Below are 25,953 nucleotides of genomic sequence, written 5' to 3' on the forward strand. Positions count from 1 at the left end.
ACATGCAATTGAAATGATTCAAAGTTCCTAATGTACTTACCTGCAATACCTTTCAAACAAGATATTACATGTTAAATTTGAACCTGTGGTTCTTAAAATAAACTAAGAAAATATATTTTTCTATAACAAAACCTATTGGCTGGATTTGTCTCTGAGTGTGTGTACCTCATTTATTGTCTATGTGTATGTACAACAAATGCTTAACACTACTCCTTGGATAAGCCTACTGCTCGACCACACTACCACAAAATAGAGCAAGGAACCCTTGGACTCTGTGCATGCTATTCCTTACTTTGAAATAGCACATACAGAGCCAACTTCCTACATTGGTGGATCAGCGGTGGGGTACAAGACTTTGCATTTGCTGGACTACTCAGCCAATACTTGATCACACGACAAATTCCAAAATTGTCATTAGAAATTGATTTTTGCAATTTGAAAAGTTTTCTAAATTCTTAAAAGACCTGCTAGGGCCTTGTGTTAGATCCTGTTTAGCATTTCTTTTAGAGTTTAAAAGTTTGTAAAAGTTTGAATTAGATTCTAGAACCAGTTGTAGATTCTTAAAAAGTATTCCAACTTTTAGAAGCAAAATGTCTAGCACAGATGTGGCTGTGGTGGAACTCGACACCACACCTTACCTCCATCTACAGATGAGAGAGCTAAGGTCACTCTGTAAACTAAAGAAAATAGCAATGGGCCCCAAACCTACCAAAATACAGCTCCAGGAGCTTTTGGCAGAGTTTGAAAAGGCCAACCCCTCTGTGGGTGGCAACTCCGAGGATGAAGAAAATGACTTGGAGGTAAATTCCCCCCCTCCAGTCTTACTTAGGGAGAGCAGGGCTACTCAAGCCCTGACTCCACAAATAATAGTCAGAGATGCTGGTTCCCTCACAGGAGGGACCAACAACTCTGAAATCACTGAGGATAACTCCAGTGAAGAGGACATCCAGTTAGCCAGGATGGCCAAAAGATTGGCTTTGGAAAGACAGATCCTAGCCATAGAGAGGGAAAGACAAGAGATGGGCCTAGGACCCATCAATGGTGGCAGCAACATAAATAGGGTCAGAGATTCTCCTGACATGTTGAAAATCCCTAAAGGGATTGTAACTAAATATGAAGATGGTGATGACATCACCAAATGGTTCACAGCTTTTGAGAGGGCTTGTGTAACCAGAAAAGTGAACAGATCTCACTGGGGTGCTCTCCTTTGGGAAATGTTCACAGGAAAGTGTAGGGATAGACTCCTCACACTCTCTGGACAAGATGCAGAATCTTATGACCTCATGAAGGGTACCCTGATTGAGGGCTTTGGATTCTCCACTGAGGAGTATAGGATTAGATTCAGGGGGGCTCAAAAATCCTCGAGCCAGACCTGGGTTGACTTTGTAGACTACTCAGTAAAAACACTAGATGGTTGGATTCAAGGCAGTGGTGTAAGTAATTATGATGGGCTGTACAATTTATTTGTGAAAGAACACCTGTTAAGTAATTGTTTCAATGATAAACTGCATCAGCATCTGGTAGACCTAGGACCAATTTCTCCCCAAGAATTGGGAAAGAAGGCGGACCATTGAGTCAAGACTAGGGTGTCCAAAACTTCCACAGGGGGTGACCAAAAGAAAGGGGTCACAAAACCTCCCCAGGGGAAAGGTGGTGAGACAGCCAAAAATAAAAATAGTAAAGAGTCTTCTACAGGCCCCCAAAAACCTGCACAGGAGGGTGGGCCCAGAGCCTCTTCACAAAACAATCCTGGGTACAAGGGTAAAAACTTTGATCCCAAAAAGGCCTGGTGTCGAAACTGTAGTCAGTCTGGACACCAAACTGGAGACAAGGCCTGTCCCAAGAAAAGTTCCACTCCAAGCTCCAATCCAGATAACACTGGAATGGCTAGTCTCCAAGTGGGATCAACAGTGTGCCCAGAGCAAATCAGGGTCCACACTGAAGCTACTCTAGTCTCTGAGGGTGGGGTGGATTTAGCCACACTACCTGCCTGGCCTCCTAACATGCAAAAATACAGGCAGCAGCTCTTTATTAATGGGACAAGTGTAGAGGACCTGAGGGATACAGGTGCCAGTGTCACCATGGTGACAGAAAAACTGGTTTCCCCTGGCCAATACCTGACTGGAAAAACCTATACAGTCACCAACGCTGACAATCAGACTAAAGCACATCCCATGGCAATGGTAACTTTAGAATGGGGAGGGGTCAATGGCCTGAAACAGGTGGTGGTCTCTTCAAACATCCCAGTAGACTGTCTGCTTGGAAATGACCTGGAGTCCTCAGCATGGGCTGAGGTAGAACTAAAAACCCATGCAGCCATGCTGGGTATCCCTGAACTGGTGTGTGTAAAAACAAGAGCACAATGCAAGGCACAGGGTGAAAAAGTAGAGCTGGAGTCTGGAAAAATGGCCCAGCCTACCAAGAGAAAAGGAAAGTCAGTTGGGAAACCAACTGCAACACAGTCAGAAAAAGAGAACCTCTCTTCTCAGGAAGAAGTTCTGCCCTCTGAGGGAACTGAGCCTTTGGAGCTTGAACCTTATCAGGTTGAGCTCTTAGGCCCAGGGGGACCCTCAAGGGAGGAGCTGTGTAAGGGACAAGAAACCTGTCCCTCTCTTGAAGGCCTTAGGCAGCAAGCTGCTGAAGAGTCCAAGGGCAAGAAAAATGGAACACATAGGGTCTATTGGGAAGATGGACTCCTGTACACTGAGGCCAGAGACCCCAAACCTGGTGCCACTAGGAGAGTGGTAGTGCCTCAGTCGTTCAGAGAGTTTATTCTGACCTTAGCCCATGATATTCCCCTTGCTGGGCATTTGGGACAAACCAAGACGTGGGAGAGGTTAGTCAACCACTTCTACTGGCCCAATATGTCCCAGAAGGTTAAGGAGTTTTGCCTCTCCTGCCCCACCTGTCAATCCAGTGGTAAGACAGGTGGGCACCCAAAGGCCCCCCTCATTCCACTTCCAGTGGTGGGGGTCCCCTTTGAAAGAGTGGGTGTGGACATAGTTGGTCCACTGGAACCTCCCACAGCCTCAGGAAATATGTACATCCTAGTAGTAGTGGATCATGCTACTAGGTATCCTGAAGCTATTCCCCTTAAGTCGACTACTGCCCCTGCAGTAGCCAAGGCCCTCATTGGTATCTTTACCAGAGTGGGTTTCCCTAAGGAGGTGGTGTCTGACAGAGGTGCCAACTTCATGTCAGCATACCTAAAACACATGTGGAATGAGTGTGGAGTGACTTACAAATTCACTACACCATACCATCCACAAACTAATGGCTTAGTTGAGAGATTCAACAAGACATTAAAAGGCATGATCATGGGGCTCCCAGAAAAACTCAAAAGGAGATGGGATGTCCTCTTGCCATGTCTACTTTTTGCTTACAGAGAGGTGCCACAGAAGGGAGTAGGATTCTCACCCTTTGAACTTCTGTTTGGTCACCCTGTAAGGGGACCACTTGCTCTTGTTAAAGAAGGCTGGGAGAGACCTCTTCATGAGCCTAAACAAGACATAGTGGACTATGTACTGGGCCTTCGCTCTAGAATGGCAGAGTACATGGAAAAGGCAACCAAAAACCTTGAGGCCAGCCAACCGCTCCAGAAGTTTTGGTATGACCAAAAGGCTGCACTGGTTGAGTTCCAACCAGGGCAGAAAGTCTGGGTTCTGGAGCCTGTGGCTCCCAGGGCACTCCAGGACAAATGGAGTGGCCCTTACCCAGTGCTAGAAAGGAAGAGTCAGGTCACCTACCTGGTGGACCTGGGCACAAGCAGGAGCCCCAAGAGGGTGATCCATGTGAACCGCCTTAAGCTCTTCCATGACAGGGCTGATGTGAATCTGTTGATGGTAACAGATGAGGATCAGGAGGCAGAGAGTGAACCTCTCCCTGATCTTCTGTCATCAGACCCAAAAGATGGCTCAGTAGATGGAGTGATCTACTCAGACACCCTCTCTGGCCAACAGCAAGCTGATTGTAGGAGAGTCCTACAACAGTTCCCTGAACTCTTCTCCTTAACCCCTGGTCAGACACACCTGTGTACCCATGATGTGGACACAGGAGACAGCATGCCTGTCAAGAACAAAATCTTTAGACAGTCTGACCATGTTAAGGAAAGCATTAAGGTGGAAGTCCACAAGATGCTGGAATTGGGAGTAATTGAGCGCTCTGACAGCCCCTGGGCTAGCCCAGTGGTCTTAGTCCCCATACCTCACACCAAAGATGGAAAGAAAGAGATGAGGTTTTGTGTGGACTACAGAGGGCTCAATTCTGTCACCAAGACAGATGCCCATCCAATTCCTAGAGCTGATGAGCTCATAGATAAATTAGGTGCTGCCAAATTCTTAAGTACCTTTGACTTGACAGCAGGGTACTGGCAAATCAAAATGGCACCTGGAGCAAAAGAGAAAACAGCATTCTCCACACCTGATGGGCATTATCAGTTTACTGTTATGCCCTTTGGTTTAAAGAATGCCCCTGCCACCTTCCAAAGGTTGGTGAATCAAGTCCTTGCTGGTTTGGAGTCCTTTAGCACAGCTTATCTTGATGATATTGCTGTCTTTAGCTCCACCTGGCAGGATCACCTGGTCCACCTGAAGAAGGTTTTGAAGGCTCTGCAATCTGCAGGCCTCTCTATCAAGGCATCCAAATGCCAGATAGGGCAGGGAACTGTGGTTTACTTGGGCCACCTTGTAGGTGGAGGCCAAGTTCAGCCACTCCAACCCAAGATCCAGACTATTCTGGACTGGGTAGCTCCAAAAACCCAGACTCAAGTCAGGGCATTCCTTGGCTTGACTGGGTATTACAGGAGGTTTGTGAAGGGATATGGATCCATTGTGACAGCCCTCACTGAACTCACCTCCAAGAAAATGCCCAAGAAAGTGAACTGGACTGTGGAATGCCAACAGGCCTTTGACACCCTGAAACAAGCAATGTGCTCAGCACCAGTTCTAAAAGCTCCAGATTATTCTAAGCAGTTCATTGTGCAGACAGATGCCTCTGAACATGGGATAGGGGCAGTTTTGTCCCAAACAAATGATGATGGCCTTGACCAGCCTGTTGCTTTCATTAGCAGGAGGTTACTCCCCAGGGAGCAGCGTTGGAGTGCCATTGAGAGGGAGGCCTTTGCTGTGGTTTGGTCCCTGAAGAAGCTGAGACCATACCTCTTTGGGACTCACTTCCTAGTTCAAACTGACCACAGACCTCTCAAATGGCTGATGCAAATGAAAGGTGAAAATCCTAAACTGTTGAGGTGGTCCATCTCCCTACAGGGAATGGACTTTATAGTGGAACACAGACCTGGGACTGCCCATGCCAATGCAGATGGCCTTTCCAGGTTCTTCCACTTAGAAAATTAAGACTCTCTTGGGAAAGGTTAGTCTCATCCTCTTTCGTTTGGGGGGGGGGTTGTGTAAGGAAATGCCTCCTTGGCATGGTTGCCCCCTGACTTTTTGCCTTTGCTGATGCTATGTTTACAATTGAAAGTGTGCTGAGGCCTGCTAACCAGGCCCCAGCACCAGTGTTCTTTCCCTAACCTGTACTTTTGTATCCACAATTGTCAGACCCTGGCATCCAGATAAGTCCCTTGTAACTGGTACTTCTAGTACCAAGGGCCCTGATGCCAAGGAAGGTCTCTAAGGGCTGCAGCATGTCTTATGCCACCCTGGAGACCTCTCACTCAGCACAGACACACTGCTTGCCAGCTTGTGTGTGCTAGTGAGGACAAAACGAGTAAGTCGACATGGCACTCCCCTCAGGGTGCCATGCCAGCCTCACACTGCCTATGCAGTATAGGTAAGACACCCCTCTAGCAGGCCTTACAGCCCTAAGGCAGGGTGCACTATACCATAGGTGAGGGTACCAGTGCATGAGCACTGTACCCCTACAGTGTCTAAGCAAAACTGTAGGAAGTTGGCTCTGTATGTGCTATTTCAAAGTAAGGAATAGCATGCACAGAGTCCAAGGGTTCCCCTTAGAGGTAAAATAGTGGTAAAAATAGATAATACTAATGCTCTATTTTGTGGTAGTGTGGTCGAGCAGTAGGCTTATCCAAGGAGTAGTGTTAAGCATTTGTTGTACATACACATAGACAATAAATGAGGTACACACACTCAGAGACAAATCCAGCCAATAGGTTTTTATATAGAAAAATATCTTTTCTTAGTTTATTTTAAGAACCACAGGTTCAAATTCTACATGTAATATCTCATTCGAAAGGTATTGCAGGTAAGTACTTTAGGAACTTCAAATCATCAAAATTGCATGTATACTTTTCAAGTTATTCACAAATAGCTGTTTTAAAAGTGGACACTTAGTGCCATTTTCACAGTTCCTAGGGGAGGTAAGTATTTGTTAGGCTAACCAGGTAAGTAAGACACTTACAGGGCTTAGTTCTTGGTCCAAGGTAGCCCACCGTTGGGGGTTCAGAGCAACCCCAAAGTCACCACACCAGCAGCTCAGGGCCGGTAAGGTGCAGAGTTCAAAGTGGTGCCCAAAACACATAGGCTAGAATGGAGAGAAGGGGGTGCCCCGGTTCCGGTCTGTTTGCAGGTAAGTACCCGCGTCTTCGGAGGGCAGACCAGGGGGGTTTTGTAGGGCACCGGGGGGGACACAAGCCCACACAGAAATTTCACCCTCAGCAGCGCGGGGGCGGCCGGGTGCAGTGTAGAAACCAGCGTCGGGTTTGTAATGGAAGTCAATGGGAGATCTAGGGATCTCTTCAGCGCTGCAGGCAGGCAAGGGGGGGGTTCCTCGGGGAAACCTCCACTTGGGCAAGGGAGAGGGACTCCTGGGGGTCACTCCTCCAGTGAAAGTCCGGTCCTTCAGGTCCTGGGGGCTGCGGGTGCAGGGTCTCTCCCAGGCGTCGGGACTTTAGGTTCAAAGAGTCGCGGTCAGGGGAAGCCTTGGGATTCCCTCTGCAGGCGGCGCTGTGGGGGCTCAGGGGGGACAGGTTTTTGTACTCACAGTCTTAGAGTAGTCCTGGGGTCCCTCCTGAGGTGTTGGATCGCCACCAGCCGAGTCGGGGTCGCCGGGTGCAGTGTTGCAAGTCTCACGCTTCTTGCGGGGAGCTTGCAGGGTTCTTTTAAAGCTGCTGGAAACAAAGTTGCAGCCTTTCTTGGAGCAGGTCCGCTGTCCTCGGGAGTTTCTTGTCTTTTCGAAGCAGGGGCAGTCCTCAGAGGATGTCGAGGTCGCTGGTCCCTTTGGAAGGCGTCGCTGGAGCAGGATCTTTGGAAGGCAGGAGACAGGCCGGTGAGTTTCTGGAGCCAAGGCAGTTGTCGTCTTCTGGTCTTCCTCTGCAGGGGTTTTTCAGCTAGGCAGTCCTTCTTCTTGTAGTTGCAGGAATCTAATTTTCTAGGGTTCAGGGCAGCCCTTAAATACTAAATTTAAGGGCGTGTTTAGGTCTGGGGGGTTAGTAGCCAATGGCTACTAGCCCTGAGGGTGGGTACACCCTCTTTGTGCCTCCTCCCAAGGGGAGGGGGTCACAATCCTAACCCTATTGGGGGAATCCTCCATCTGCAAGATGGAGGATTTCTAAAAGTCAGAGTCACCTCAGCTCAGGACACCTTAGGGGCTGTCCTGACTGGCCAGTGACTCCTCCTTGTTTTTCTCATTATTTTCTCCGGCCTTGCCGCCAAAAGTGGGGCCTGGCCGGAGGGGGCGGGCAACTCCACTAGCTGGAGTGTCCTGCTGGGTTGGCACAAAGGAGGTGAGCCTTTGAGGCTCACCGCCAGGTGTGACAATTCCTGCCTGGGGGAGGTGTTAGCATCTCCACCCAGTGCAGGCTTTGTTACAGGCCACAGAGTGACAAAGGCACTCTCCCCATGGGGCCAGCAACATGTCTCGGTTTGTGGCAGGCTGCTAAAACTAGTCAGCCTACACAGATAGTCGGTTAAGTTTCAGGGGGCACCTCTAAGGTGCCCTCTGGGGTGTATTTTACAATAAAATGTACACTGGCATCAGTGTGCATTTATTGTGCTGAGAAGTTTGATACCAAACTTCCCAGTTTTCAGTGTAGCCATTATGGTGCTGTGGAGTTCGTGTTTGACAAACTCCCAGACCATATACTCTTATGGCTACCCTGCACTTACAATGTCTAAGGTTTTGTTTAGACACTGTAGGGGTACCATGCTCATGCACTGGTACCCTCACCTATGGTATAGTGCACCATGCCTTAGGGCTGTAAGGCCTGCTAGAGGGGTGGCTTACCTATACTGCATAGGCAGTGAGAGGCTGGCATGGCACCCTGAGGGGAGTGCCATGTCGACTTACTCGTTTTGTCCTCACTAGCACACACAAGCTGGCAAGCAGTGTGTCTGTGCTGAGTGAGAGGTCTCCAGGGTGGCATAAGACATGCTGCAGCCCTTAGAGACCTTCCTTGGCATCAGGGCCCTTGGTACTAGAAGTACCAGTTACAAGGGACTTATCTGGATGCCAGGGTCTGCCAATTGTGGATACAAAAGTACAGGTTAGGGAAAGAACACTGGTGCTGGGGCCTGGTTAGCAGGCCTCAGCACACTTTCAATTGTAAACATAGCATCAGCAAAGGCAAAAAGTCAGGGGGCAACCATGCCAAGGAGGCATTTCCTTACACAACCCCCCCCCCCAAACGAAAGAGGATGAGACTAACCTTTCCCAAGAGAGTCTTCATTTTCTAAGTGGAAGAACCTGGAAAGGCCATCTGCATTGGCATGGGCAGTCCCAGGTCTGTGTTCCACTATGAAGTCCATTCCCTGTAGGGAGATGGACCACCTCAACAGTTTAGGATTTTCACCTTTCATTTGCATCAGCCATTTGAGAGGTCTGTGGTCAGTTTGAACTAGGAAGTGAGTCCCAAAGAGGTATGGTCTCAGCTTCTTCAGGGACCAAACCACAGCAAAGGCCTCCCTCTCAATGGCACTCCAACGCTGCTCCCTGGGGAGTAACCTCCTGCTAATGAAAGCAACAGGCTGGTCAAGGCCATCATCATTTGTTTGGGACAAAACTGCCCCTATCCCATGTTCAGAGGCATCAGTCTGCACAATGAACTGCTTAGAATAATCTGGAGCTTTTAGAACTGGTGCTGAGCACATTGCTTGTTTCAGGGTGTCAAAGGCCTGTTGGCATTCCACAGTCCAGTTCACTTTCTTGGGCATTTTCTTGGAGGTGAGTTCAGTGAGGGCTGTCACAATGGATCCATATCCCTTCACAAACCTCCTGTAATACCCAGTCAAGCCAAGGAATGCCCTGACTTGAGTCTGGGTTTTTGGAGCTACCCAGTCCAGAATAGTCTGGATCTTGGGTTGGAGTGGCTGAACTTGGCCTCCACCTACAAGGTGTCCCAAGTAAACCACAGTTCCCTGCCCTATCTGGCATTTGGATGCCTTGATAGAGAGGCCTGCAGTTTGCAGAGCCTTCAAAACCTTCCTCAGGTGGATCAGGTGATCCTGCCAGGTGGAGCTAAAGACAGCAATATCATCAAGATAAGCTGTGCTAAAGGACTCCAAGCCAGCAAGGACTTGATTCACCAACCTTTGGAAGGTGGCAGGGGCATTCTTTAAACCAAAGGGCATAACAGTAAACTGATAATGCCCATCAGGTGTGGAGAATGCTGTCTTTTCTTTTGCTCCAGGTGCCATTTTTATTTGCCAGTACCCTGCTGTCAAGTCAAAGGTACTTAGAAATTTGGCAGCACCTAATTTATCAATGAGCTCATCAGCTCTTGGGATTGGATGAGCATCTGTCTTGGTGACAGAATTGAGCCCTCTGTAGTCCACACAAAACCTCATCTCTTTCTTTCCATCTTTGGTGTGAGGTTTGGGGACTAAGACCACTGGGCTAGCCCAGGGGCTGTCAGAGCGCTCAATTACTCCCAATTCCAGCATCTTGTGGACTTCCACCTTGATGCTTTCTTTAACATGGTCAGATTGTCTAAAGATTTTGTTCTTGACAGGCATGCTGTCTCCTGTGTCCACATCATGGGTACACAGGTGTGTCTGACCAGGGGTTAAGGAGAAGAGTTCAGGAAACTGTTGTAGGACTCTCCTACAATCAGCTTGCTGTTGGCCAGAGAGGGTGTCTGAGTAGATCACTCCATCTACTGTACCATCTTTTGGGTCTGATGACAGAAGATCAGGGAGAGGTTCACTCTCTGCCTCCTGATCCTCATCTGTTACCATCAACAGATTGACATCAGCCCTGTCGTGGAAGAGCTTAAGGCGGTTTACATGGATCACCCTTTTGGGGCTCCTGCTTGTGCCCAGGTCCACCAAGTAGGTGACCTGACTCTTCCTCTCTAGTACTGGGTAAGGGCCACTCCATTTGTCCTGGAGTGCCCTGGGAGCCACAGGCTCCAGAACCCAGACTTTCTGCCCTGGTTGGAACTCAACCAGTGCAGCCTTTTGGTCATACCAAAACTTCTGGAGCTGTTGGCTGGCCTCAAGGTTTTTGGTTGCCTTTTCCATGTACTCTGCCATTCTAGAGCGAAGGCCAAGTACATAGTCCACTATGTCCTGTTTAGGCTCATGGAGAGGTCTCTCCCAGCCTTCTTTAACAAGGGCAAGTGGTCCCCTTACAGGATGACCAAACAGAAGTTCAAAGGGTGAGAATCCTACTCCCTTCTGTGGCACCTCTCTGTAAGCGAAAAGCAGACATGGCAAGAGGACATCCCATCTCCTTTTGAGTTTTTCTGGGAGCCCCATGATCATGCCTTTTAATGTCTTGTTGAATCTCTCAACCAAGCCATTAGTTTGTGGATGGTAAGGTGTAGTGAATTTATAAGTCACTCCACACTCATTCCACATGTGCTTTAGGTATGCTGACATGAAGTTGGTACCTCTGTCAGACACCACCTCCTTAGGGAAACCCACTCTGGTAAAGATACCAATGAGGGCCTTGGCTACTGCAGGGGCAGTAGTTGACCTAAGGGGAATAGCTTCAGGATACCTGGTAGCATGATCCACTACTACCAGGATATACATATTTCCTGAGGCTGTGGGAGGTTCTAGTGGACCAACTATGTCCACACCCACTCTTTCAAAGGGAACCCCCACCACTGGAAGTGGAATGAGGGGGGCCTTTGGATGCCCACCTGTCTTACCACTGGCTTGACAGGTGGGGCAGGAGAGGCAAAACTCCTTAACCATGTTGGACATATTGGGCCAGTAGAAGTGGTTGACTAACCTCTCCCACGTCTTGGTTTGTCCCAAATGTCCAGCAAGGGGAATGTCATGGGCCAATGTTAGGATGAACTCTCTGAACAGCTGAGGCACTACCACTCTCCTAGTGGCACCAGGTTTGGGGTCTCTGGCCTCAGTGTACAGGAGTCCATCTTGCCAATAGACCCTATGCGTTCCATTTTTCTTGCCTTTGGACTCTTCAGCAGCTTGCTGCCTAAGGCCTTCAAGAGAGGGACAGGTTTCTTGTCCCTTACACAGCTCCTCCCTTGAGGGTCCCCCTGGGCCTAAGAGCTCAACCTGGTAAGGTTCAAGCTCCAAAGGCTCAGTTCCCTCAGAGGGCAGAACTTCTTCCTGAGAAGAGAGGTTCCCTTTCTTTTGCTGTGTTGCAGTTGGTTTCCCAACTGACTTTCCTGTTCTCTTGGTAGGCTGGGCCATTCTTCCAGACTCCAGCTCTACTTGTTCACCCTGTGCCTTGCACTGTGCTCTTGTTTTCACACACACCAGTTCAGGGATACCCAGCATTGCTGCATGGGTTTTTAGTTCTACCTCAGCCCATGCTGAGGACTCCAGGTCATTTCCAAGCAGACAGTCCACTGGGATATTTGAGGAGACCACCACCTGTTTCAGGCCATTGACCCCTCCCCATTCTAAAGTAACCATTGCCATGGGATGTACTTTTCTCTGATTGTCAGCGTTGGTGACTGTGTAAGTTTTTCCAGTCAGGTATTGGCCAGGGGAAACCAGTTTCTCTGTCACCATGGTGACACTGGCACCTGTATCCCTCAGGCCCTCTATTCTAGTCCCATTAATTAAGAGTTGCTGTCTGTATTTTTGCATGTTAGGCGGCCAGACAGCTAGTGTGGCTAAATCCACCCCACCCTCAGAAACTAGAGTAGCTTCAGTGTGGACCCTGATTTGCTCTGGGCACACTGTTGATCCCACTTGGAGACTAGCCATACCAGTGTTACCTGGATGGGAGTTTGGAGTGGAACCTTTCTTGGGACAGGCCTTGTCTCCAGTTTGGTGTCCATGCTGTTTACAGCTATGACACCAGGCCTTTTTGGGATCAAAGTTTTTACCCTTGTACCCATTGTTTTGTGAAGAGGCTCTGGGCCCGCCCTCCTGTGCAGGTTTTTGGGGGCCTGTAGAAGACTCTTTACTATTTTTAGTTTTGGTTGTCTCATCACCCTTCCCCTGGGGAGTCTTTGTGACCCCTTTCTTTTGGTCACCCCCTGTTGAAGTCTTGGACACCCTTGTCTTGACCCAATGGTCCGCCTTCTTTCCCAATTCTTGGGGAGAAATTGGTCCTAGGTCTACCAGATGCTGATGCAGTTTATCATTGAAACAATTACTCAATAGGTGTTCTTTCACAAATAAATTGTACAGCCCATCATAATTACTTACACCACTGCCTTGAATCCAACCATCTAGTGTTTTCACTGAGTAGTCAACAAAGTCAACCCAGGTCTGGCTCGAGGATTTTTGAGCCCCCCTGAACCTAATCCTGTACTCCTCAGTGGAGAATCCAAAGCCCTCAATCAGGGTACCCTTCATGAGGTCATAAGATTCTGCATCTTGTCCAGAGAGTGTGAGGAGTCTATCCCTACACTTTCCTGTGAACATTTCCCAAAGGAGAGCACCCCAGTGAGATCTGTTCACTTTTCTGGTTACACAAGCCCTCTCAAAAGCTGTGAACCATTTGGTGATGTCATCACCATCTTCATATTTAGTTACAATCCCTTTAGGGATTTTCAACATGTCAGGAGAATCTCTGACCCTATTTATGTTGCTGCCACCATTGATGGGTCCTAGGCCCATCTCTTGTCTTTCCCTTTCTATGGCTAGGAGCTGTCTCTCTAAAGCCAATCTTTTGGCCATCCTGGCTAACAGGAGGTCATCTTCACTGAGAGCATCCTCAGTGATTTCAGAAATGTGGGACCCTTCTGCGAGGGACTCACTATTTCTGACTAACACAGTTGGAGACAGGACTTGAGGGGTCCTGTTCTCCCTATTTAGGACTGGAGGAGGGACATTGGCCTCCAAGTCACTAATTTCTTCCTCTGTGATGTCATCATCAGAGGGGTTGGCTTTTTCAAACTCTGCCAACAGCTCCTGGAGCTGAATTTTGGTAGGTCTGGAGCCAATGGTTATTTTTTTGATATTACAGAGAGACCTTAGCTCCCTCATCTTAAGATGGAGGTAAGGTGTGGTGTCGAGTTCCACCACATTCATCTCTGTATCAGACATTATTTTGCTAAAAGTTGGAAGACTTTTTAAAGAATCTAAAACTGTTTCTAGAATCTAATTTCAAACTTTTAACAAACTTTTTAAACTCTAAAAGACAATGCTAAACAGGGACTTAACACACAAGGCCCTAGCAGGACTTTTAAGAATTTAGAAAAATTTCAAATTGCAAAAATCAATTTCTAATGACAATTTTGGAATTTGTCGTGTGATCAGGTATTGGCTGAGTAGTCCAGCAAATGCAAAGTCTTGTACCCCACCGCTGATCCACCAATGTAGGAAGTTGGCTCTGTATGTGCTATTTCAAAGTAAGGAATAGCATGCACAGAGTCCAAGGGTTCCCCTTAGAGGTAAAATAGTGGTAAAAATAGATAATACTAATGCTCTATTTTGTGGTAGTGTGGTCGAGCAGTAGGCTTATCCAAGGAGTAGTGTTAAGCATTTGTTGTACATACACATAGACAATAAATGAGGTACACACACTCAGAGACAAATCCAGCCAATAGGTTTTTATATAGAAAAATATCTTTTCTTAGTTTATTTTAAGAACCACAGGTTCAAATTCTACATGTAATATCTCATTCGAAAGGTATTGCAGGTAAGTACTTTAGGAACTTCAAATCATCAAAATTGCATGTATACTTTTCAAGTTATTCACAAATAGCTGTTTTAAAAGTGGACACTTAGTGCAATTTTCACAGTTCCTAGGGGAGGTAAGTATTTGTTAGGTTAACCAGGTAAGTAAGACACTTACAGGGCTTAGTTCTTGGTCCAAGGTAGCCCACCGTTGGGGGTTCAGAGCAACCCCAAAGTCACCACACCAGCAGCTCAGGGCCGGTCAGGTGCAGAGTTCAAAGTGGTGCCCAAAACACATAGGCTAGAATGGAGAGAAGGGGGTGCCCCGGTTCCGGTCTGTTTGCAGGTAAGTACCCGCGTCTTCGGAGGGCAGACCAGGGGGGTTTTGTAGGGCACCGGGGGGGACACGAGTCCACACAGAAATTTCACCCTCAGCGGCGCGGGGGCGGCCGGGTGCAGTGTTAGAACAAGCGTCGGGTTCGCAATGGAAGTCAATGGGAGATCTAGGGATCTCTTCAGCGCTGCAGGCAGGCAAGGGGGGGGTTCCTCGGGGAAACCTCCACTTGGGCAAGGGAGAGGGACTCCTGGGGGTCACTCCTCCAGTGAAAGTCCGGTCCTTCAGGTCCTGGGGGCTGCGGGTGCAGGGTCTCTCCCAGGCGTCGGGACTTTAGGTTCAAAGAGTCGCGGTCAGGGGAAGCCTCGGGATTCCCTCTGCAGGCGGCGCTGTGGGGGCTCAGGGGGGACAGGTTTTTGTACTCACAGTCTTAGAGTAGTCCTGGGGTCCCTCCTGAGGTGTTGGATCGCCACCAGCCGAGTCGGGGTCGCCGGGTGCAGTGTTGCAAGTCTCACGCTTCTTGCGGGGAGCTTGCAGGGTTCTTTTAAAGCTGCTGGAAACAAAGTTGCAGCCTTTCTTGGAGCAGGTCCGCTGTCCTCGGGAGTTTCTTGTCTTTTCGAAGCAGGGGCAGTCCTCAGAGGATGTCGAGGTCGCTGGTCCCTTTGGAAGGCGTCGCTGGAGCAGAGTTCTTTGGAAGGCAGGAGACAGGCCGGTGAGTTTCTGGAGCCAAGGCAGTTGTCGTCTTCTGGTCTTCCTCTGCAGGGGTTTTCAGCTAGGCAGTCCTTCTTGTTGTTGCAGGAAATCTAATTTTCTAGGGTTCAGGGTAGCCCTTAAATACTAAATTTAAGGGCGTGTTTAGGTCTGGGGGGTTAATAGCCAATGGCTACTAGCCCTGAGGGTGGGTACACCCTCTTTGTGCCTCCTCCCAAGGGGAGGGGGTCACAATCCTAACCCTATTGGGGGAATCCTCCATCTGCAAGATGGAGGATTTCTAAAAGTTAGAGTCACCTCAGCTCAGGACACCTTAGGGGCTGTCCTGACTGGCCAGTGACTCCTCCTTGTTTTTCTCATTATTTTCTCCGGCCTTGCCGCCAAAAGTGGGGGCCGGGGCCGGAGGGGGCGGGCAACTCCACTAGCTGGAGTGTCCTGCGGTGCTGTGACAAAGGGGTGAGCCTTTGAGGCTCACCGCCAGGTGTTACAGCTCCTGCCTGGGGGAGGTGTTAGCATCCCCACCCAGTGCAGGCTTTGTTACTGGCCTCAGAGTGACAAAGGCACTCTCCCCATGGGGCCAGCAACATGTCTCGGTTTGTGGCAGGCTGCTAAAACTAGTCAGCCTACACAGATAGTCGGTTAAGTTTCAGGGGGCACCTCTAAGGTGCCCTCTGGGGTGTATTTTACAATAAAATGTACACTGGCATCAGTGTGCATTTATTGTGCTGAGAAGTTTGATACCAAACTTCCCAGTTTTCAGTGTAGCCATTATGGTGCTGTGGAGTTCGTGTTTGACAAACTCCCAGACCATATACTCTTATGGCTACCCTGCACTTACAATGTCTAAGGTTTTTGTAAGGAAATGCCTCCTTGGCATGGTTGCCCCCTGACTTTTTGCCTTTGCTGATGCTATGTTTACAATTGAAAGTGTGCTGAGGCCTGCTAACCAGGCCCCAGCACCAGTGTTCTTTCCCTAACCTGTACTTTTGTATCCACAATTGGCAGACCCTGGCATCCAGATAAGTCCCTTGTAACTGGTAAGTCCCTTGTAACTGGTCCCAGATCCCGACGCCTGGAAAAGACCCTGCACCCGCAGCCCCCAGGACCTTAGAGATCGGAACTCCAGTGCAGGAGTGACCCCCAGGAGGCCCTCTCCCTTGCCCAGGTGGTGGCTACCCCGAGGAGCAAACTTGAACCCTGTAGGTGGTTTACTTACCTGCAAGAACTAACAATTACTTACCTCCCCTAGGAACTGAAAATTGCACTGTCTAGTTTTAGAATAGCTATATGTGTTTTATTTGAAAAGTATATATGCTATTGTGATTATTCAAAGTTCCTAAAGTACTTACCTGCAATACCTTTCATGCAAAGTATTACATGTAAAATTTGAACCTGTGGTTCTTAAAATAAACTAAGAAAAGATATTTTTCTATACAAAAACCTATTGGCTACTAGCCCTGAGGGTGGGTACACCCTCTTTGTGCCTTCTCCCAAGGGGAGGGGGTCACATTCCTATCCCTATTGGGGGGGATCCTCCATCTGCAAGAAGGAGGATTCCTAAAAGTCATTCACTTCAGCTCAGGTTGCCTTAGGGGCTGTCCTGACTGGTCAGTGACTCCTCCTTGTTTTTCTCATTATCTCCTCCGGCCTTGCCGCCAAAAGTGGGGCCGTGGCCGGAGGGGGCGGGCAACTCCACTAGCTGGAATGCCCTGTGGTGCTGGAACAAAGGGGGTGAGCCTTTGAGGCTCACCGTCAGGTGTTACAGCTCCTGCAACGGGGAGGTGATAAGCATCTCCACCCAGTGCAGGCTTTGTTACTAGCCACAGAGTGACAAAGGCACTCTCCCCATGTGGCCAGCAACATGTCTAGAGTGTGGCAGGCTGCTAAAACCAGTCAGTCTACACAGGTAGTTGGTTAAGGTTTCAGGGGGCACCTCTAAGGTGTATGTTACAATAAAATGTACACTGGCATCAGTGTGCATTTATTGTGCTGAGAAGTTTGATACCAAACTTCCCAGTTTTCAGTGTAGCCATTATGGTGCTGTGGAGTTCGTGTTTGACAGACTCCCAGACCATATACTCTTATGGCTACCCTGCACTTACAATGTCTAAGGTTGGGCTTAGACACTGTAGGGGCACAGTGCTCATGCACTGGTGCCCTCACCTATGGTATAGTGCACCCTGCCTTAGGGCTGTAAGGCCTGCTAGCAGGGTGACTTATCTATACTGCATAGGCAGTGTGAGGTTGGCATGGCACCCTGAGGGGATTGCCATGTCGACTTACTCGTTTTGTCCTCACCAGCACACACAAGCTGGCAAGCAGTGTGTCTGTGCTGAGTGAGGGGTCCCCAGGGTGGCATAAGTTATGCTGCAGCCCTTAGAGACCTTCCCTGGCATCAGGGCCCTTGGTACCAGGGGTACCAGTTACAAGGGACTTACCTGGATGCCAGGGTGTGCCAATTGTGTAAACAAAAGTACAGGTTAGGGAAAGAACACTGGTGCTGGGGCCTGGTTAGCAGGCCTCAGCACACTTTCAAAGCAAAACATAGCATCAGCAAAGGCAAAAAGTCAGGGGGTAACCATGCCAAGGAGGCATTTCCTTACAGGCCCTCATAACTTTTTGTTCACATAAGCTACCCACGCCAAATTTGGGTCCTTTTTTCCAACATCCTAGGGATTTTAGAGGTACCCAGAGTTTGTGGGTTCACCTGAAGGAGAACATAAAATTAGCCAAAATACTGCAAAAAGTCTTTTTTTTTTTTATTTATTTATTTTTTTTTAAATGGGGGAAAAGGGCTACAGAAGAAGGCTTGTGGTTTTTTCACTGAAAATGGCATCAACCAAGGGTTTGCAGTGCTAAAATCACCATCTTCCCAGCTTTCAGGAACAGGCAGACTTAAATTAGAAAACCCAATTTTTCCACACAATTTTGACATTTTACTGGGCCATACCCCATTTTTACTATTTTTTGTGCTTTCCTCCTCCTCCCAGTTAGTGACCGAAATGGGTGAGAAACCAATGCTGGATCCCAAAAAGCTAAACGTTTCTGAAAAGTAGACAAAATTCTGAATTCAGCAAGGGGTAATTTGTGTAGCTCCTACAAGTGTTTCCTACAGAAAATAACACCTGAAATATAAGAATAATGAAATTGAGGTGAAAAAACCCAGCCATTTTTCTCCACGTTTTACGCTGTAACTTTTTCCTGCGATGTCATATTTTTTAAAGCAATTGCAATGGGTTTTCATTCGATACCCGGGCATACAGCAATTCATTTGCTGAAATATAAAAAGTGAAAAATAGGTATCAAGAAAACCTTTGTATTTCCAAAATGGCCACAAGATAAGGTGTGTTGACAAGCAGTGGTTATTTGTAAATATCTCCGCGTACTAGCGTGTGAATTACAGGCCATTTCTCAAATAGACGTCTTTTTTACACACCGTCTTACATTTGGAAGGAAAAAATTTATAGAAAGACAAGGGGCAATAACACTTTGTAGGAAGTTGGCTCTGTATATACTATTTCAAAGTAAGAAATAGTGTGCACAGAGTCCAAGGGTTCCCCTTAGAGGTGAGATAGTGGCAAAATTAGATAATTTTGTGGTAGCGTGGTTGAGCAGTAGGCTTGTCCGAGGGTAGTGTTAAGCATTTGTTGTACACACACAGGCAATAAATGAGGAACACACACTCAAAGACAATTCCAGGCCAATAGGTTTTTATATTGAAAAATATATTTTCTTAGTTTAAGAACCACAGGTTCAAGATTTACAGTAAACATTTTAAATTAAGGTACTTCACTTAGATACTTTAGGAACTTTGAATAAAAGCAATATTATATACAGTCTTTGTAAAAATGGCAATGTGCTCTTTTCAAAGTGGCAAAAATCAACAGTTCCTGGGGGAGGTAAGTAAAGGTTAGGTTAGGAGTTAAGTAAAAAACTTACAATTCTCATTCCTGGGGCATAGGCAGCCCACCGTTGAGGGTTCAAGACAACCCCAAAGTTACTACACCAGTAGCTCAGGGCCGGTCAGGTGCAGAGGTCAAAGAGGTGCCCAAAACACATAGGTGCCTATGGAGAACAGGGGTGCTCCGGTTCCAGTCTACCAGCAGGTAAGTACCTGCTTCCTCGGGGGCAGACCAGGGGGGGTTTTGTAGAGCCACTGGGGGGACACAAGTAGGCACACAAAACACACCCTCAGAGGCACAGGGGCAGCTGACTGCAGTGTGCAAAGCAGGCGTCTGGTTTCAGGTAGAAAACAATGAAGGGACCCGGGGGTCACTCTAGCGGTGCAGGGAGGTACAGGGGGGCTTCTCGGGACAGCCACCACCTGGGCTACATAGAGGGTCGCCTGGGGGTTACTCCTGCACTGGAGTTTGGTTCCTTCAGGTCCTGGGGGCTGCGGGTGCAGTGTTGGTTCCAGGCGTCGGGTCCCTTGTTACAGGCCGTCGCGGTCAGGGGGAGCCTCTGGATTATCTCTGCAGGCGTCGCTGTGGGGGCTGAGGGGGGTCATCTCTGTTTACTCACGGGCTCCAGTCGCTGAGGAGTCCTCCCAGAGGTGGTGTTTCTCTGATTCTAGAGCCGGGGGGCGTCTGGTCCAGAGTGAGAAGTCTCACGCTTCCAGCGGGAAACGTGCAGTCTTTGGAAGCTGCTTCTTTGTTGCAAAGAAGTAGCTGGTTTTGAGCAGGTCTGCTGTTCATGGGAGTTTCTTGGTCCTTTAGTCCAGGGCAGTTCTCTGAGGCTTCAGAGGTCGCTGGTCCCTGTCGGATGCGTCGCTGGTTGCCGGTTTTCAAAGTTGGAGACAGGCCGGTAGGGCTGGGGCCAAAGCAGTTGGTGTCTTCCTCCTTCTCTGCAGGCTTGTAGGTCAGCAGTCCTTGTTTCTTCAGGTTGCAGGAATCTGACTTCCTGGGATCTGAGGTGCCCCTAAATACTGAATTTAGGGGTGTGTTTAGGTCTGTGAGGGCAGTAGCCAATGGCTACTGTCCTTGAGGGTGGCTACACCCTCTTTGTGCCGCCTCCCTGTGGGGGAGGGGGGCACATCCCCAATCCTATTGGGGGAATCCTCCAGACTCAAGATGGAGGATTTCTCAAGGCAGGGGTCACCTCAGCTCAGGGCACCTTAGGGGCTGTCCTGACTGGTGGGTGACTCCTCCCTGTTTTTATCATTATCTCCTCCAGCCTTGCTGACAAAAGTGGGAGCAGTGGCCGGGGGGGGGAGGCACATCTCCACTAGCTGGGATGCCCTGGGGCGCTGTAACAAAATGGGTGAGCCTTTGAGGCTCGCCGCCAGGTGTTATAGTTCCTGCAGGAGGAGTTGAAAAGCACCTCCACCCAGTACAGGCTTTGTTCCTGGCCACAGAGTGACAAAGGCACTCTCCCCATGTGGCCAGCAACATGTCTGGTGTGTGGCAAGCTGGCAGAAACTGGTCAGCCTACACTAGAAGGCAGATTAGTATTCAGGGGGCGTCTCTAAGATGCTCTCTGGGTGTATGTTGCAATAAATTGCACACTGGCATCAGTGTGCATTTATTGTGCTGAGAAGTTTGATACCAAACTTCCCAGTTTTCAGTGTAGCCATTATGGATCTGTGGAGTTTGTGTTTGACAAACTCCCAGACCATATACTCTTATGGCTATCCTGCACATACGTCTAAGGTTTTGCTTAGACACTGTAGTGGCATAGTGCTCCTGCACATATGCCCTCACCAGTGGTATAGTGCACCCAGCCTTAGGGCTGTAAGGCCTGCTAGAGGGGTGACTTAACTATGCCACAGGCAGTGTGAGGTTGGCATGGCACTCTGAGGGGAGTGCCATGTCGAATTAGTCAGTTGCTCCCTACCAGCACACACAAGCTGTGAGGCAATGTGCACATGCTGAGTGAGGGGTCTCCAGTGTGGCATAAGATATGCTGCAACCCTTTGAAACCTTCCCTGGCATCGGGGCCCTTGTTACCAGGGGTACCAGTTACAAGGGACTTATCTGAGTGCCAGGGTTGTGCCAATTGTGGAGACAAAGGTACAGTTTAGGGAAAGAACACTGGTGCTGGGGCCTGGTTAGCAGGGTCCCAGCACACTTTCAATCAAAACTTAGCATCAGCAAAGGAAAAAAGTTAGGGGGTAACCATGCCAAGGAGGCATTTCCTTACACATTTGTTTTGCTATTCTGTGTTCCCCCAAGGCTCCCGATAAAAACATTACCTCACTTGCGTGGGTAGGCCTAGCGCTCGTGACAGGAAACACAAAATGGACACATCACATGATCACAAAGAAAACAGAGCTGTTTTTTGCAAAGTGCCTAGCTATGGATTTTGGCCTCTAGCTCAGCCGGCACCTAGGGAAACCTAGCAAACCTGTGCAGTTTTGAAAACTAGACCCCTAGGGGAATCCAAGATGGGGTGACTTATAGGGCTCTGACCAGGTTCTGTTACCCAAAATCATTTGCAACTCTCAAAATGTGTCCAAAAAAACAAAATTTCCTCTCATTTCAGTGACAAAGTTCTGGAATCTGAGAGGAGCCACACATTTCCTTCCACCCAGCGTTCCCCCCCAAGTCTCCCGATAAAAATGATACCTCACTTGTGTAGGTGGCCCAGGTGCCTGCAAAAGAAAAATGCCAACAACCTGTAGAGATGGAAGAGATAGCACAGCGAGTTGATAAGCACATATTTTTCTTTTATACATCTTTTAGGCTGACTCTGCTTTGGGGACCCACGCAAGTGAGGTATCATTTTACTTGGGAGACTGAGGGGAAGGCTGGGTGGTAGGAAATGTGTGCCGCATCGGTGATCCTACAAAGAAAAGTGAGGAAAATATGGTTTCTTTTTCAGAAAATTTTGTGGTTTGCTGAGGAGTCTGGGTTAACAAATGTTGGGGATCCAGGCAAGCCACACCTCCTTGGACTCCATGGGGTGTCTATTTTTAAAACATGTCTGGGTTTGGTAGCTTTCCCTAGATGCAGGCTGCACCTGGGACCAAAAACATAGGTGCTCCCCCCCACCAAACACAGGTAGTTTTGCAGTGGATCATTTTGGTGTGTCCACATACTTATGTGATGTTCCAAACACTAAAATTGTGAAAAACTCATTTAGGTTATGTTAAATAGACCCCTCACCCACCCAACCAACCAAGTTGGTTGCATGCTTCATCATAGAGGTCCCACCCGAGACACCTAGTTGTCACAGGTGTGCTGCGACGTCTGAAAACAGCGGAGCAGGTTTTGACCTTTTTACCACACATACTGCTTGGATTTGGCACCCGGGTGAGTGATGGTTCAGTGGATCAAATTTTATTAACAAGAGATTTCACAAAAATGAAATGCACGGTTAATAACTGAAATGCCAAAAAACAGAACCAATGACTTGCAGCTCGTGAGCTGTAAAGCCACGGCAAGGCACCAACATCTTTACAGTCCATTCACATACCTTTCATACATGACATGCACAAGACCATTCACTCCGCCAGCCACCGGCCCAGCACTTTACAACACTCAACACAGCGCCACTCAAGGGCCCATCACTTACATAGGCCCACATGCCTGATGCAGCAATCACACCAGCTGATGGGAGTGTGTGGACTGACGTTTGGCTGGCAGGGTGTTGCAGTAGCCAACAGTAAGTCAATATGTACACCGTCAGGCAAGCGGCATTCCACACACAATGGCATCACTTTTTTTTTTTTTTTTCCTAAACAAAGAAACCACTAACTAATTTAAAATAATTACAGAACTACAAACACAAAAGCCAACCATGAAACTGAACACATGAAAATATAACACAGGTAGTTTACTCTCATGGTAGTTACCAGTAATTCTTCTGGGTGTGGTCATTCTTGAAACAACCACCCACACTCAGCCCAGGTTTTGAAGGACAATCTGGGCAGTACATTCAAGTCTCCCTCAGGACGCCTTTTCGAGCACACACTCTACATTTCTTAGCTGGAAAGTCTTTTTTTGGGCGTGGAATGAATGTGGTCAGCAAAGTGGCGATCTTTCAGTCTAGCCAGATCCTCCACCACGGCTTCTCTAGGAACTCCCTGCTTTTGGGGGGTGGAAGGGATGCCCACAGAGGGAGCGCTAGTGCTCCCTCTGAGCTCAGTGCCGAGGACGTAATGGTTATGTTCTCGGCACATGAGCACTGTGCCATTGGACGTAACCATTACTTCCACGGCACAGAAGGTGTTAATGGCTAAAATCAAAATAGTGTACTTTCAGACTTCATTGTTAACCTATGGGTGGAAAGCACATTCAGCAAACAAGCACTTTACGACGGCTCATGGGGCCAATCTTGTAGTCTTAAGGTGAGTACTGGGCTAGGGTCAGGAGCACACCAACAGGTTTCTCTGGGCAGCCAGGTGCAGAGGTGCAGTACGCGTCGAGTGCCAATGTATTTCAATGGAGATTGCTTTCTGTAGGTTCAGGCTGCAAGCTCTGACTGGGGGGGCGCAGTTGGGGACAGCCAACAGGTAGGTGGGATGTAGGTGCACGGTTGCTCCTCTTCACTAATGCCCAGGCCACAGATGCAGGGGTGTCCTTTTGGAATCGGGTTTCCTTGTCCTGGAGCACTCTCGGTTGGCGGGGTGGGGAGTCTGTGGTCTGAGATTGCAGGCATCGCCATGGAGTTCAAGGGGGGTGTTGAGCACTGGACTGCTGGGGGGCATTGTTGACACCAGGGGTCCACTTCAACTCGGGCTGTCAGCTGCAGTGCAGTGGTTGCTTTAGGTGTTGGGTTCCTCTCAACGCTGAGGCTGCGTGCAGAGACTGAAAGCAACTTCAGGGAGTCCAGGAGGGGTGACAGCACGATGGACTCAGACTTTAGGCAGCTGAGGGTCCTTTCTGGCACCGTTTGTCTGCTTTTCTCTGGTCGTGGAGGACGGATGCAATGGTGACTTAGTTTTGGGTCTTTGTTGTTCCGGGGCTGCAGAGTCCGTTCCTTGGAGTTGGTTGGAGAGCACGGGAGACTTGACTCTTTTTCGAAGGCAGGCAGTCCTTCCAGGTTTCTGGAGTTTCAGCTGCAGGACAAAGGGCCTTTTGATGCAGAGCCCATCGAGGAGTGCTGACAGGCCGGCAGGGTTGATAACAGATCAGCTGCTGCTGCTCGTCTTTGTCTTCTTCATTTTCCGAAACGTGGCTAGGGTGGCTGAACTGGTCAGGACCAGCCAGTGAACACACCAGTAGCTAGAAGGTTTTCAGGGGGCACCTCTAAGGTGCCCTCTAGGTGCAGGTATTGGTGAATCCAACACTAGTATCTGCGTGGGCTCACCAGTACGAGATGTTGGATACTCGTGCAGATATGTGCTCACATGTAATATATTGCACCTTGCCTTGAGGGCTGTAAGGCCTGCTAGAGGGGGGTGACTTGCATATATTGCATGCAGTGTTAGGAGACATGGCACACAAGCTGTGCATGTTGTGTTTTCACTTTTGTCTGCACCAAGACACGCAGCCTGCAAAGGCAGCCTGTCGTGCTTTGTGAGGTGTCCCTTAGGGTGGCACAATTTGTGCTGCAGCCCTTAGGTACCCAAGTGACTACTCCAAGCCCTAGGTAACAGGGGTGCTATTTACTATGGATATGTAATGGATGCTAAAGTATTTGCCAATTAGGAAAAACGACTGCACTTTGGCGGAAAGAGATTTGGCAGGTTAGCAGGAACCTAATACAGTTTCAGGTGAAATTACTCCAGAAACCATGCAAAAAGTGGGAGGGGGTGACTGTGTCAGGAGGCACTTTCCTACAACTACTATGTGGACATGCATTTGAACAGGGAACCACAGGTAGGATAAAAAGTACTACAACACCTGTTTGCCAGTTCACCCTGTCGTTCCTAGATAACCATACACTGCTATGTAATCAAACACAGCAGGTGAATCCAGAAAAAGATTCATGCTGCTAAACGAAATGGTTACTTGCCAATAGGAGTAGTTTTGCAACCTGAAGAGTTTTGTAGACTCACATGCGATTCTCCCTCCTTCTCAGAAACGGCAGAAAGAGCAAACGGGAAAGGAGAGCAACGACTTGAGACAAGAAGTTGGAAAAAGAGAATAAAAAAGAAAGGAAAATGAGGGAGAAAAAATAATTCAGTTCTGGACCCCACCACTAGGTGCCATAACAGATGCACAATATATGAATTTAGAAAAACATTTTGTTTTATGGAGTTACCTTGAGGTGACAATTGTAACATTTTCACTGGTCTGCAAGCAATTAGCTTGAAGAGCAACAGGGTGCAAGATGTTAGTGCACTTTGAACAAATCCTCATATTAATCATTTTATTCAGGTTCTGTTATAGATCTTTAATTGGGCCCGATCACTAAAGACTTGTAGAAAAATGTTTGATTGTAGTAGGTTGTGTATAGGATCAACACAGAGTGGTAAGTTTTAATATTAATGTCAGTCTGTCTCTGCAGCTGGTAAATATTGGAGGCGGGTGCAGAATTGTTTGGCCATGAGGCCATTTGTAAGGTGCGAATGCATAAGGGTGTAAATATGAGTATTCTAATAATTCAGAAAGCGTATTGTGGCTGTCCACAATATACAGACCTTTCATGCTAATTCACCCTATTGTACACGTTTTGTTTTGTGGTACCATGTTTGCCCTGTTAACAATTTATTGTGAAATAATTTCTAGGAGCATGAATCTGAAGGTGGCAGGACCCCTCTGATGAAAGCAGCAAGAGCCGGTCACGTTTGCACTGTTCAGTTTTTAATCAGCAAAGGTAAGCGTCAACATGAGTTGAGACTTGTAAGAACTGATAGTTTCTCTTACTCTGTGTTAGTAATCTGATTTTGGGGAATGTTATGTTATAATTTCTTATATAGCGCTTAAACTGCCTGGGGGCCCTGTAGCGCTTATACTGCAACGCAGAATCGCCATTGTCCATAACCGCATTAGAAATCACACTCTAAAAAAACAGGTGTTCGATGGCATATGTTGCTGCAGATACACATGTTTGGCA

General features: G+C 48.2%; 1 protein-coding gene across 6 annotated transcripts in view; it reads left to right on the forward strand.

Annotated features, from left to right (window-relative positions):
• LOC138291300 (ankyrin repeat domain-containing protein 17-like) overlaps positions 1 to 25,953 on the forward strand; it is a 1,121,799-nt gene that overhangs the window by 290,186 nt on the left and 805,660 nt on the right. For all 6 annotated transcript variants that reach the window (XM_069230308.1, XM_069230310.1, XM_069230309.1 and 3 more), the window contains exon 11: positions 25,626 to 25,713. In XM_069230308.1, coding sequence (XP_069086409.1) covers positions 25,626 to 25,713 — 88 coding nt within the window. The remainder of the gene's footprint in view (positions 1 to 25,625; positions 25,714 to 25,953) is intronic.

Source organism: Pleurodeles waltl, chromosome 1_1 (genome assembly GCF_031143425.1).
Source record: "Pleurodeles waltl isolate 20211129_DDA chromosome 1_1, aPleWal1.hap1.20221129, whole genome shotgun sequence".
NCBI classification, from domain to species: domain Eukaryota; kingdom Metazoa; phylum Chordata; class Amphibia; order Caudata; family Salamandridae; genus Pleurodeles; species Pleurodeles waltl.